At 41.1% G+C, this 15,223-nt stretch overlaps 1 protein-coding gene across 1 annotated transcript in view; it reads right to left on the minus strand.

The window, feature by feature from the left end:
- Nucleotides 1-13,519: 13,519 nt before the first annotated feature.
- Nucleotides 13,520-15,223, minus strand: part of LOC145411874 (bestrophin-2-like) — a 285,723-nt gene continuing 284,019 nt past the window's right edge. The window contains exon 15 of the mRNA XM_080281833.1: nucleotides 13,520-13,981. Within this exon, the coding sequence (XP_080137959.1) occupies nucleotides 13,627-13,981 (355 nt within the window). The 3' untranslated portion in view covers nucleotides 13,520-13,626. The remainder of the gene's footprint in view (nucleotides 13,982-15,223) is intronic.

Consider the following 15,223-nt stretch of genomic DNA (forward strand, 5'->3'; position numbering starts at 1 on the left):
GGATTTGGAGAAAGCATATGACAGGGTGGATAGACAAGGATTGTGGAAAATGTTAAGAATATATGGAGTAGATGGGAAGTTGTTGAATGCTGTGAAGAGTATGTACGATGGTGCGAAGGCTGCAGTGCGTGTGGATGGTGAACTAAGTGAATTTTTCTCTTTGAAAGTTGGCTTGAAACAGGGATGTGTCATGTCTCCATGGTTGTTCAATCTGTACATGGATGGGGTAATAAAAGAGGTACAAGGTAGGGTAGTAGATGTTGGAGTGGCCCTGGTGAGAGAGGATAGTGTTTGGAAACTCCCTGTACTGTTGTTTGCAGATGATACTGTGTTGTTGAGTGAAGACAAAGGGGAGCTGCAAGGCTTGGTGGATGAGTTTGAGAGAGTGTGTAAGAAACAGAACCTAAAGGTGAATGTAGGGAAGAGTAAAGTGATGGTTTTTGAGATAGGTGAAGTTAGTGAATGTACAGCGAGGTCGGATGGTGAGGAATTGGAAAATGTGAGTACGTTTAAGTATTTGGGTAGTGTGATGAGTAAGGATGGAGGTTTGGAGGGTGAAGTGCTTGAAAGGGTACAGCAGGGAAGAAAGGTTGCTGGTTCCTTGAAAGCAGTGATAAGAAACAGGGAAGTGAGCATGGAAGTGAAAAAGTTACTACATGACAGTATTGTGATACCAACTCTAACGTACGGAAGTGAAGCTTGGACATTGTTGGAAGGACACAAGTCAAGAGTGAGAGCAGTGGAAATGAGTTATTTAAGAGAAGCCTGTGGAGTCACGTGGAGAGACAGGCTGACGAATGAGGATATAAAGGAACGTTGTGGTGTGGATGTGGATGTGATAGGAAGCGTTATGAGGAATACACTGAGGTGGTTTGGCCATGTGGAGAGGATGGAGGGTGAAAGACTGACGAAGAGAGTGTATATGAGTGAGGTGGAGGGGGAAAGAGGGAGGGGGAGGCCGAGGATGAGATGGAGGGATGGGGTGGAGAGGTATATGAGAGAGGGGGGTGTGAGTTGGGAGCAGGGCAGTGAAATGGCGGGGGACAGGGCGACTTGGAGGCGATTTGTTTGTGGCCACCCGAAACGGGATTGAGGCGTCTGGCAATAGATAGATAGATAGATTTGACATAGTACTGCACCAAAGACTTTTATGGAAACTATACCATCATGGAGGTATCCAAGGCAACTTTTACTCTTAGATGCAAGATTTTCTCAGAAAAAGGGAAATGAAAACAGTACTAAGGGGAAATTACTCATCATGGTGGGAAGTGACTAGCGGAGCTCCACAGGGCTTGGTGCTGGCACCATTTATGTTTTTAGTATATATAAATGACATAGACAGTAACACTGGAAATGGAAGCTGTCTAAATATGTTTGCAGATGATGCAAAAATTCAAAGGAAAATTACTAACAGATTCTTGCAGAAAACGACAAGAAGAGTTAAACTACTTCATGAATGGACCAATAAATGGCAAAAGGATTGTAATGTGGACAAGTGTCATGTAATTAAGTTTGGTAAAAGTTAAAAAAAAGACCAGATTGGGATTATAACTTAGGAAGATCAACCCTACATGTATTAGAAAGGGAGAAGGACCTAGGAGTGATATCAATAACAGACTATCTCCAGCTGACCACATCAGTGAGAAGGTACGTAACATGCATACACTACTTGCTAACATAAGAATAGCATTCACATATATAAATGAAGACATGCTGAGAAAGATATTAACATCATTCATCAAACCAACGCTGGAGTATGCATCAGTAGTCTGGAATCCTCATCTCAAAAAATACAGATATAAGATTGAAAAAGTACAAAGGACAGCTGCAAGATGGGTAACAAGCTTAAAGGATCTAAGCTGCAAAGAAAGACTAGAAAAACTGAATCTACCAAAACTACAGGAGAGAAGGAAAAAAGATGACATGATTATGCTATATAAATGCATCTCAAGGAAAGAGAAAATATACATAAATGAATATATATAACCTATGGGGAAGCATCAGCAAGAGGGCACTGCAAAAAACTATATAAAAATAGAGGCAATAATGAAGTAAAAAAATTTAGTTTCTTAAATAGGGCAATTGATCAGCTGAATGCACTACCGAATGAAACAGTGTATGCCAAAACTATTAATAAATTTAAGGATATGTATGATAAAAATGGTTTGATACACATGACAGTATGAGCTTGACTCATTCCTGTAAAGGTACAGTTACGTAAGAACAGTTAGGTAAGAACACATACACACAGGAACGGACTATAGAGCAGGAAAACAAGATCAAAATTCTGTGAAATAAACTGGAAAAAATTTGTACACGTAGTGACGAACAAGAAAGAGAAGTTACTTAATTAAAAGTGAGAATGAATCTGCCTAAAATGAAATAAAACAGCTTAAGAGGGAGAATAAGAGGTTGGAAGAAGAGACAGGATGAAAAGCAAACTAGACGAGTATGAATCCAAATCAAGAATACAGGATGAGCACATTAAAGAAATCAAGGAGGAACATAAGCAGTGGAAGAAAATTCAGGAAGAGGGAAATGTAAATTTGAAAGAGATTATAGAACAACAAAGCAAGGAAAAGGCGGAGATGGAAGTGGTTAGGGTGCTGAGAAGTCGAGAATCTTTGGTTAGGGATGTAGCAGATACGAAAAAATGTGTAATATTGTAATTTCAGGAGGTAAAGAAAAACGTATGACAATAAGATCAGAAAGAGAAAGAGAAGAACTGAGAAAAGTTAAAGTAATAATATCAGTAGTCATGGGGGAAAACAAGGAAGCTCAAGAAGAGACTGAAGAGGTGTTTACGTTACGAAAGTATGAGGAAGGAGGGCCAAGGCTACTGAAGGTAAAGTTTAAGTCTCAGGCAACAGTAAATGAAATTATCAGTAGAACATGGAAATTATCAGACAAGGAAGGGTTAAAAATGTTTGGATAAGGAGAGATGCAAATGAGGAAGAAAGAGCTAAAATAAGGGAGTTAGTAAAGGAAGCAAAGGTAAAAAACGAATAGAGAATGGAAGAAGAGAAGACAGTGTTTTATTGGAGAGTCATGGATCAGAAATTAAGGAAGTGGTACTGGTGGAGAGAAGGAGAAACGAGAGTATAAAAAACATCAGAAATAATTGGAATCTGGCATATACTAATGTTGATGGTTTAATATCACCAAGGCTAGAAATCAACGATTTTTTGAGGGTACATGAACCTGATGTTACATGCTTTGTAGAGACTAAATTAAGAGAAGATATTGATGTTCATTAGGGAGATGGTAAATACAAACTGTGGAGGTAGGGGGTTTTTCAAGAATACTCCCCCAGTATCCCTGCTTGTCGTAAAAGGTGACTAAAAGGGTTGGCGGAGGGTTAGTGCCTCTCCCCGGAAAACAACTAACTAAAAAAACAAACAAGAAGCCTCGGACAAGGACTGACCAAACGATGACGACCAAGGACCGGACAAAGGACATGGTTATCGGAACGTGGAATGTAAGGGGAGCGAATGATGAGGTGAAAGAGAGAGAGATTGTCCAGGTGCTTGAGGATGCGAAAGTGGATGTATGTGGAATAACTGAAACAAAATGGAGAGGAGAAAGTGTGAGAGAATGGGAGTATGGACGGGGTATATGTGCAGGAGCAGGTGAGAATGAGAGGGCAAAGGAAGGAGTATGTATAGTTGTGAGTAAAAGATGGAAGAAGACCATAAGACAGTATGGATCAGTTGGGTCAAGTATTGTGTGGGTAAAGTTGAAAGTTGGAATACAAATGTGGGCAATTGTGTGTGTGTATGCGCCAACGCAAGATCGTGCTAGAAAAGTGAGAGAAGAGTTCTGGACAAATGTAGAAGCGTGCATGGAAAAGTTTGGAAGGAATGAGAGAGTGTTTTTGATCGGTGATATGAATGGTAAAGTTGGGAATGTGAAGGTGGATGGAATAGTTGGTGAGTGGGGTGTGCCTGCTGAGATAGATGAGAATGGGAGTGCGTTAGTGGACATTTGTGCTGGGAGGGGGTTGGTGATAGCCAATACCCTCTTCAGGCATAAAATGATCCACAGGTATACATGGCGAGTGATGAGAAGGGTGGGTGGTAAACTGAATGAAAGGAAGGCAACGATTGATTATGTGTGTGTGGATGAAAGGATGCGAAAATGTGTAAAGGATGCAAGAGTGTATAGAGGTTGGGGGAGTGGACTTTCTGACCACTACTTGGTGGTGGCCAGAATTAGAATTCAAGTAAGATGGAGGAATAGAAGAAGGGAAAGACGAGAGGAAGGAGTAGTTGCAAGGAGAGTGGAAAGGTTACAAGAGGATGAGAAAAAGGAAGAGTATAAGAGAGAAGTGGAGGAACGATTGGGGAAATATGAATTGGAGCAGATGGGAGACGTGGAAGGTGTGTGTAGGATATTTACAGAAGAAATATCTGCAGCATGTGATGTGGTGTGTGGAAGAGAAGACGGAGGGGGGTGCAAGGAACAGCATGGTGGACTGAAGAGGTGAGACAGGCTGTGGCACAAAAGAAGAAAGCATACAATGAATGGATGAGAAATAGGGGCGTGGAAGAAGTTGAGAGGCGAAAGAGAGAGTTATATGTAGAAAGAAAGAGAGAGGTGAAAAGATTAGTAAGTGAGAGTAAGAAGAGAGTGGATGAGGAATTTGGAAGGAATTTGTGTGTAAAGTGGAGGGACTGTAAGAAATGTTCTGGAAAGAGGTGAAAAGATTAAGACAGGGTGGAAGTGAAGTTAGCAGGGGAGTGAAAGATAAAAATGGTAGATTACTAGTGGAGAAGGGAGAAAAAGTGAGCAGATGGAGAGAACACTTTAAGGAAATGTTGAATATTGAGGATGGAAGTAATGCGAGTATAAGTGGCTGGAGAATGGCTGGGAGAAGGGGAGAGGTGAGAAGACAGGAAGAAATCAGTAGGATAGAAGTTGTGGAAGCAATGAAGAAAGTTAAATCAGGGAAAGCCCCAGGAATTGATGGAGTGTGTGGTGAAATGCTGAAGCATGGGGGAGAGATAGTAGTAGAATGGATGTGGAAAATGTGCAGATTGGCCTGGGAGGAAGGTAGAGTCTCGGAGGATTGGAAGTCAGGTATAATTATTCCCTTGTACAAAGGAAAAGGGGAAAAAGAAGTGTGTGGTAATCATAGGGGCATTTGTCTTCTTAGTATAATAGGAAAAGTGTATGGTAGGATACTTATTGACAGAGTTAGAGAAAGAACAGAGAAATTAGTTGGAGAACAGGGAGGCTTTAGGAAGGGAAGAGGTTGTGTAGATCAGATATTCATTCTTAGATTTTAGTGGAAAAGTTTCTAGAGAAGGGAAAGAAGTTGTATGTGGCTTTCATGGAATTGGGGAAAGCATATGACAGGGTGGATAGACAAGGATTGTGGAAAGTGTTAAGAATATATGGAGTAGATGGGAAGTTGTTGAACACTGTGAAGAGTATGTATGATGGTGCGAAGGCTGCAGTGCATGTGGATGGTGAACTAAGTGAATTTTTCTCTTTGAAAGTTGGGTTGAAACAGGGATGTGTTATGTCTCCATGGTTGTTCAATCTGTACATGGATGGGGTAATAAAAGAGGTACAAGGTAGGGTAGTGGATGTTGGAGTGGCCCTGGTGAGAGAGGATAGTGTTTGGAAACTCCCTGTACTGTTGTTTGCAGATGATACTGTGTTGTTGAGTGAAGACGAAGGGGAGCTGCAAGGCTTGGTGGATGAGTTTGGGAGTGTAAGAAACAGAATCTAAAGGTGAATGTAGGGAAGAGTAAAGTGATGGTCTTTGAGAGAGGTGAAGTCAGTGAATGTACAGCGAGGTTGGATGGTGAGGAATTGGAAAATGTGAGTACGTTTAAGTACTTGGGTAGTGTGATGAGTAAGGATGGAGGTTTGGAGGGTGAAGTGCATGAAAGGGTACAGCAGGGAAGAAAGGTTGCTAGTTCTTTGAAAGCAGTGATAAGAAACAGGGATGTGAGCATGGAAGTGATAAAGTTACTACATGACAGTATTGTGATACCAACTCTAACGTATGGAAGTGAAGCTTGGACGTTGTTGGAAGGACACAAGTCAAGAGTGAAAGCAGTGGAAATGAGTTATTTAAGAGGAGCCTCTGGAGTCACATGGAGAGACAGGCTGACGAATGAGGATATAAAGGAGCATCATCACAACAACAATATACTCCAGTCCCATCCCACCCCTCAAGTCTTCATTCGTAAACCTAGCCCCCCCCAGGCCTCACATTCAGATACGCACTTGCACATCCACCTAATCATTGTCATTTCTGTATGTTTGAGCCTGTGAATATGCTCTTCCTTTACTGCCCAAGTCTCACTCAGCATTACACTCTTTACCCATGCTGCATACAAAGATCCCTTAGCACAGAGGGAGAGCCCTTTCAGTGTCAGGAGAGGCAACAGCTCCCTGAACTTCTTCCAACCACTCCTTACTTTAGCCACAGACCTAGCTCAAGCTCCACCTTTAGCACATAACATGTCTCCCAAATAACAAAACTCTTCCACACACTCAAGAGACTCATCAGCATCTTCAACCCTTTCATGCCTGACAATCTCCACCTGCTTTCCCCAACACACCACACACATGAAATCAGCATTATCTCACAGTCTACTGTACCTCTAATACCACTACATCTCTTATGCACCCATCACAGATGCTGCACAAGATGGAATTCCTTCCCACACCCTTGTGGCAAATTGCCCATGGCCAATCTCCCTCTTCCTTGACAGTACTGCCACCAGCTCTAGATACCATCACTTTTGTTTTTCCTCTGCATATACTCATACATTTATGTGAAGCTACAGAATGTCGTGAAAGTTTTTGGTGTATCAGATAGAGCCAGAGAATGATGAGTGAGTGAAAGCATGGCCCACTGAATTGGGAAAACTTGGGCTGTCCGGATGTTGCTACACCTCACCCGCCCTAGGGTGGGAAAGGGAGTCCAGATGATAATTATGAAGTTGATGATGATGATACTCTAAAGCCCTTGTGCCCCAAACTCTCTCCACTTCCAAAATCTTTTCTCTGCCTCCTTTCATTCTCTGCAGTCAACACCAAATCAGCATACAACATCTCCCATGGGAGTTCATTTCTGAAGTGACATGAGAGGGCGTCAAGTACCATGATAAACAGCAAGGGGCTCAAAACTGACCCCTGGTGCACACCAACAATCATGGAAAACTCATCACTCATATCTCCATTCACCCTTACCTGGGTGTGTGCACCCATATACTGTACATGTCCATAACCACCCTAACCAGCTTTGTCTGCTGTAAATACAACAAAAATGGTTGACACTTACATGAATGACTGTCAGGCATTACTTCCATCCATCCATCATCCAATCCTACATTGCCCCATGAGAAGCATAGGAGCCCAGGGCTAGGCAGTTGGTCCCAACATTTAATATGAGAGTGACCAGCCTCACTCATCCCTGTGTGGCATTACATGAGCAATCAACCCCAACCATCCCTTGGATATAAACCTTCACCGGCTCAATCCGATTGGAGTGCAATAATTACCCACTAAACCACCAGGCGCCAAAATTTTGTTATATGGTTACCACCCAGCGTAGTAAATGGTTTCCTGGTGTTCAGGAAACTAATTTCAAATATTGTATTAATTATGCCACTCAGTAAAGGTTATCCCATTTTCATAACAAAGTACTGTAACTGGCTGAACCCTGTGTGGCTGAGACACTGCTAATGTACTTTAGTCACAAATGAAAAATACATTGTAGCAGTAGTTTCTGGCAGTACTGTTAATATTAGAACTGCTTTTCCTGTTTTTCACTACCGGTAATATAAAATTGTTTCCTTCTATGGTACTCTTGTCTCAAATGAAACAAAATGTCAGTAAGGGAAGCCACCTTAGCACGGGTGATTGAATTTCCATATGCGACAGAAGTCTAATATTGACTCGGCAATCTTGCTTGTCAACATTTCTCCAATATAACTGCCTTGCTAGTTAGTGAGTGGATGGCAAGTGATGTGATCATGATTGCCTTTCAGAAGTTTAGTAGTAGTAGTAGTAGCAGTAGTAGTAGTAGTCATGGTAGTAGTAGTAATAGTAGTAGTAGTAGTTGTAGTAGTAGTAGTAATAGTAGTAGTAGTAGTAGTAGTTCCTTAAGCAGTCTGGCCAAACAGCCCCGAGTCCCTAAGGAAGGCCACAGCCGAGACCGGGCTTTCCCACAGATGATTGTGTGCAATGCACCAGTAATCATATTAGCTTGCTAGAGTAGGGTGTACACTAGATGCTAAATTGCTAAACTGCTCTACCACTAAACCCCTAGACTGTCGCATGGCTAGTTGTATTGTAAACAAACTGTGAGTATTTTGTTTTTGTGAACTTGGGTGTTTCTAAATATGCTGAGTAGACACACAAGTGCATGTAATTTTTCGCAGTAAATTAGCAGTCTTCATGCTCTAGAAAATGCATGTGATTGCCAGGCAATGAGATGATCATCTATTTATGTGCCTCTTCTAAATGGAGCCACGCTAACCTGTCTAGTCTGGCATCCGGGAAGCATGGGCATATTTCAAGGTAAGTTTGAGACAAAAAGATGCATCTTATACACCACGAAATATGATAGTCTCCAGTACGAAAAGTCTCTATGAAATGGAATAATACTCTCTGGAGATGGCAAGATTCAAACATACGGCACAAAATTGTCTTGAAGGGGCTAAGCAAGTGTTTGGAGCATACACTACTCAGGTACAACTGAATTTACTGCACAGGAGAAAGTATACTCTATTACAGACACTGCTATGTACAACTGATGGAAAACAGTATGATTGTACGTTCCAATCTGATCATACGTTCCAACACATATTCTGCACATGCCTGCTTTGATAAGAAAGTAAGTGATGATATATATATGATGGAAAACTTTGTTCTTTGCTGTCAAGAATGGAGATAAAACGACAGTGCATGGCAGTGATTTAATTACCGACCCTTTTACTTACACAGTGCTTTCAGTATTGTAGCGGCCAGTCACCAGTATTCTGACACAACCCATGCTGATCAGATTAAAGGTTTGTTCAGACACAGGATTCTTTGGTTACTGTTACTGAATAAGTTATGCTCCTCAGTTATTTAACAAATGAATTGTGCACTTCTGCTGCATGAATACAGACTTGGAAGTTCACTTTCTGTGCATGAGAAAAAAGCTAATATGGTTAATAAAAACTTACAAAAGTTGTGTGATAAGACATTTAGGGCTAAACACATCCCTACACAGAGAACAGACATGAATTATTCAACAAATATTAAAGTAACGTATGGGTTTCTAGAATAACTTAAAATTGTGTAATTAACCTACAGCAATAACCACCTTATAACTATGAGTATTTATTGACAAACTTGTGAGGAAAAGAAAAACTCTCAAAGGGATAACACTGCAAAACTCTGTATTAATGCAAGTAACAAATAATTCCTAAGCCATCTCAAATTTAACCAACATGTATTTGGCAGAATTCTGGATATGGTAGTTGCTAATCGAGATGGATGTGCACTCTGTTTGGCTGCATTAAATGTGCTGTACTGTACATTACCTCTAACACAGACCCATTTTTATATACTGTACCCAGTGGGTTCAGAGTAGGAACTCCCAAGAATAAGTATTAGCTGTATATAACTAGTACATTACCTACAACTTATAAGGCTGAAGTAAGCTCTTCAATGTGAGCTGTATTCGTACAGTATTTGTAAGGAAAGTACTGTAAATTGAATTTGATAAATGGAAGATAAGAGAGGACAAGCGAAAAAAGGCACAGTTTTTAACAAACCTAAATATCCATTTTTTCCCCTGACAGAATGCTATGAAGATACCGTGAAGATGGAGGTTCATGCCTTTGCCCCTCTCGCCATTAAGTGCCGTATAACTGTAGGCAAGTGAGCAACTCTTCCCAACAGCTATAAGTCCAGGAGAAAGGTGGTGAAATATTGTAAGAGCTAAAACAGCAACACGAGTCATAGTATGACAACCCTAATGGATCAGAAGACTCTCTTTGGTGTAACTTATCCCATGCAAGTTGGTGGATACTTATCCAAGAACATGTAGACTATTGTGCTCACAACTTCACAAAGAGTGCATCATGGGGAAGAACAAGGGTTAATCACCTGGGAAGGCACACCTGGTAAGGTGCAGTCACAACTTCCTTATGGATGAAAACTGAGTTTCTAGCAATGCAGAAGCCTTTTTTTTTCCCTTCCTAGTATGTTGTTTGTCAAATTCTGGAAGGATGCTGCAGCTGGAGGCAGAGGCTAACCTCACAATAATATCATTTAGACTCATCTTTTATACTGTACATGATCCTGACAGACCCACATTTTACTCAACTCGGCCTCTTTCCCTATTTTCTTTATCCATTTACTTTGATCTAAGGACAACTATGCTTGACGAGGGGGGTTCATGCACCCTGGAAAATAGCAAATCAAGCAACATGGCCGAAGAAGCCAGGGGTGTTAGTGCAGATTATGAGTTGCATTCTAAGTGGCATAAGGAACTTCCTTGTACGTCTTACTCAGCAGTTGTCTTGTACGTTACTCAGCCAAACTATGCTGATGCTAAAATATACTTAAAAAATTATCAAGGTGTAATACCCACAATAAATTGTAAAGAAAAATGCATTACACTGTCTCTTCTGCCACCTAGACATTGGCATGGTAAATATACATCTCTGTAAAGGAGAACAATATCAAGATGTAATATCCACACTAAACTGCAGCACAGAAAAGACTCTACAAGGTGTCCTGTGCCACCTAGCAATTGGCAAGGAATATATTCAGATTTCAGTCCTAGGATTTATGGCAAACCACTAAAGTGCTGGTGTCAGGTTTGGCTAGATATGAATTCATCACAACCACTCACCATACCGATAATAGACAGTAGTGTACCAGGACCATAATAATACAAGGTGATTCTTTACCCTAAGGCTCCAGGATAATGTCAGTATCGTATCATTTCACATTGTTTATAAGGGCTCCAGCATGTTTGCATGCATTGGCCTTGGTCACCTACTGGCAGGTCTCCACACTGCTCAATTTCTGGCAGCTAATTTAAGTGAAAGCTGGTACTTATTTTCTTCACTTCAATACAATTTACCACAGTTAAGCCAAGTTTTGACAGTGGTTTATTTAAGCATTTAAATATAATTGAACCCGGTGTTCCAGCTAGCAATTTTCTGTGCAAATTATTCATTGGGATGGCTGTTTTCTCTCTAATAATGCATTCTTTTAGCTAATCAACAATGCAAGATTTGTTTAAATTCTTTTCCCTTATGGTGATGCCACTGCCAGGGAAAGAAAAAAAATCTTGACTGCCATCAGAATTTAAAATGTCACTTATTAAGTATGGCATAAAAAATGGGACGATGGATTTAATCGACAGACAACCATCCAGCTCCACACTGGTGAAAGGACAGTACTTAATTTCCAGCATATGTCCTTTTAAATTGAAATGTTAGGAAGTTTTGCAGATGCAGTAACTAACTGATGTAGAATCATTGTGTTTCAATTATAGAGGCTCCAACATGCTTGCATGTGTTGGCCTTGGCCATTTAATGGCGGCTCTCCTTGCTGCTCAATCTCTGGCAGCCTCCCGATGCTAGTCATACTCTATGATCTCGTCCCAGCTCTTTTTCAGTCTGCCCCTTGCAACACTATCCCCTGTGTTCAAACTTCTCACTGTCTACATCCAATTTTCATCCTCCATCCTTTCCACATGCCCAAACCATCTCAATCTATCCCTCCTCATCACAACAGCAATACATTCCAGTCCCATCCTTTCTTTCAATTCTTCCATTATCAACCTATCCCCCCCTGGCCTCACATTCAAGGACGAATGACACATCCACCTAATCATTGTCATTTCTGTACATTTGAGCCAATGATTATCCGCTTCCTTAACTGCTCAGGTTTCACTACCATTCAGCATTACAGTTCTAACACATGCTGCAAACAAAGCTCCCTCAAAAAAGGAGGGAGTGCCCTCACAATGTCAGGAGAGGGAACAGCCCCCTGAACTTCTCCCAACCACTCTAACCATAGAGCTAACACTAGCATGTAACATGTCTCCTGAGTAACAGAAGTCTTCCACACTCACATGGGACTTACCAGCAAGATCAATCCTTTCATGCCTGACAATCTCCACATGCTCTCTCTGATGTACCGCACACACAAAGTCAACATTATCTCGCAGTGTACCTCTAATACCACTACATCTCTTGTGCACCCACTTATCACAAATTCTGCACAAGATGGAAATACTTCCTATACCCAGTACCCTTGTGACAAACCACGCATAGCCACTCTCAAGCCCATGTGGCCCATACCAACTCTCTACTTCCTAAATCTTTCCTATGTTTCCCTTTCAGTCTCTGCAATGAACACCAAATCATCAGCAAACAACATATCCCATGGGAGTCCATTTCTGAAGTCACGTGAGAGGGCTTCAAGCACCATTACAAACAATAAAGGGACTCCAGACTGACCACTGATGCACGCCAGTATTCATGGAAAGCTCATCACTCAAATCTCCATTTACTCTCACCTGGGTGTGAGCACCCACACACTTAGCCATAACCACTCTAACCAGCCACTCCTCAAGCTCATACTCTCATTGCCCACTTCACCACTTCCCATGGAACTCTTGTGAAAGGCTTCATCCAAAACAATTAAAACAAAGTACAGATTTCTTTCCTAAATATTTTTACTGAAGCTGCTGAACAATGAATATGGCATCAGTGGTCCCTATACCTGGCATAAACCCAAACTGCATCTCATCAATATTCACTCTTTCTCTAATCGTACCTTCTAGAACTTTCTCCATTATCTGGCCCAAAAGTTTTATGGCTCTATAATTTCCTCTTTTCAGGGCATGAGCCTTCCCCTTGTAAACATTTAGAATCACACTCCTCAGCCAATTTTTAGGTACGGACCTTCATTTAGATCTGTTCAATAATATCAGATATATCATGTTATCTGGGGCCTCATAGCAGTGAATCACCCTGTTCATATAATTCATACAAGTTACTGTAAAAGCTCATGACTCAATATTACATATGGCAAATCAGTTCGTATGTACAACCATGAGGAAAAGTTCACTGACAATTGTCTGCCACCATAATTTACTGCCTTCCATATTTCTCATTCCTCCCTATGTGACAGGATCTTTCTCATACCCTTTTGTTGCCTGCTGCATATTGTGATCACATAAAAATAGTTCTTTTAATTCCTTCCATTGCCTCAGCAGGTAGAGATGAGTCAGTCAACTTTTGCCTATGGCTATACCAGGTCATTATTTTCCATATCACTATTGTTACCAATTATACCCACTGCCAGGGAATTTGTCTTTTAAACTCTGCCCCTCCTCATCCACTGCTCAGAAAGTGGGTGAAGAGGGGTGAGGCTTAAAAGACAAGTTCCCTGATGCAAGCCTGCACATTTTTCCCATCATATATAGATTTTCTTAAGTAAAAGTAGAAACAGACAAAACTTACTTCACTGAATCTAAGTTTACAAGACACTAGATATATAGTGAAAAAACTGTACTGTAATCAAGATTCTGCTACAGATCTCAATGCACAGTTTTCCCAGGTGCAAGTAGTGTCAAAACTATTCTGCTTAACTGTCATTGTCTGTCTCTGTTCCTGCATCGTCCTTTTCTGGTATCATTTCTAGTTCACCTTCTGGTATAGTTTTTTTCCTGGCCTCTTCACTGTTCTCAGAATCTCCACCTGAATCACCTTCCTGGGGTCCCTCATTTATTGTCTCCAAGGCCTTTGTCAAAGCCTGCTGTTCCTGTGCAGCAGATTCAGGTATTGTTGTGGGAAATGCCCCATTCGTAGCTATTTCAGGATTGTGGGCTGATGAAGTGCCTATGTCAACAGGTGTTAAGGTTGTGGGCGAGGACACCTGTGACCTAGATGGAAGGTCATGGATTTCTTGTAATATTTCATCTCCAACAGATTCGTTATTCCTGAAAAAGAAATGCAATACACTAGTCTGTTTCTTTTTATGTGACAGAATTGGGCCATTCTGCAGATTCAATACAAAGTCAGGGATGTGTGAAATTTCAGTTAATCTTATTAATGAGGTATGATGAGTCTTTTGGGTGGGGTTCTCAAATGTATTTACGATGGAATCCCTGTCGTACATCAGATTAATTTTTGCAGGATAGTCACTAACATTATTTTCCCTGTCTTGCATTCTTTTGTCAAAAACATGATTACAAGAGGAAAACTGTCATAGCTATTATCTCTTTTGGATGGATGGATAATTAAAGAAGATTAGAAACTTTCCATGTCTCCAGTTTCTCCTGCAAAAACAAATCATGGTTACGACAATATACTCGACTACATTCAAGTATACCAACCCTGGTTACTATTCTGTTTTTGCTCTAACCTGGCCCAGATTTTCATCATGTTACAACTTATTTCATGTAAGCCAGTGGAGGAAAAAGGCAATAGTACAGCTCTTCATACATTCCATTGCACCTCTTCATGACTAGCATCATATTCAAGTATTAATCTTTGCTACAACTCGGCATTCATGATGGAGAAATGGCAGTCTTAGGCCAATCAGCCGTTCAGTTTGATTACACTTGGTCATCAACTGAGCTGCAAGGGGCTTAAGTAAATGCACTATAATGAAAGAGATATGAGCATGGCACCTGCAAGGGGATTTCATGGAGTGTTATAGTCCCTTCACCTTAACTTGGCCCAGATTTTTGTCCTTCTGCTGCTTATTCCACGTGGTTCAGGGATGCGATAAGACAATACTATAGCCTGCATTCTTTCCATTGCACTTTTTCATGACTAGCGTGAACTTCTAGTGTTCATTTATTACTAAAACTCAGCATTCAAGATAGAGAGGTGGCAATTTTAGGCCACATAAATGTAAAATACACTGAGGTAGTTTGGACATGTGGAGAGAATGGAGAGTGAATGACTGACTAAGAGGGTGTATGTGAGTGAAGTGGAGGGAGGGAAAGGGAGAGGGAGGGGGAGACTGAAGATGAGGTGGAAGGAGAGAGTTGAAAGGTATATGAGGGAGGGGAAAGTGAGTTGGGGGAGGGTAGTCAAGTGGTGGGTGACAGAGCAACTTGGCCACCCTTTGCAGGATAAGGGGGCCGGACTATATAGTAGATAGTTTCGTTTCGTTTTTGAAGGCACCAATATGCTTGCATGCGTCAGCCTTGGTCACCTAATGGCCGCTGTCC

Source organism: Coenobita brevimanus, chromosome 91, assembly GCF_032717465.1.
Source record: "Coenobita brevimanus isolate Jiangsu-jjx chromosome 91, ASM3271746v2, whole genome shotgun sequence".
NCBI classification, from domain to species: domain Eukaryota; kingdom Metazoa; phylum Arthropoda; class Malacostraca; order Decapoda; family Coenobitidae; genus Coenobita; species Coenobita brevimanus.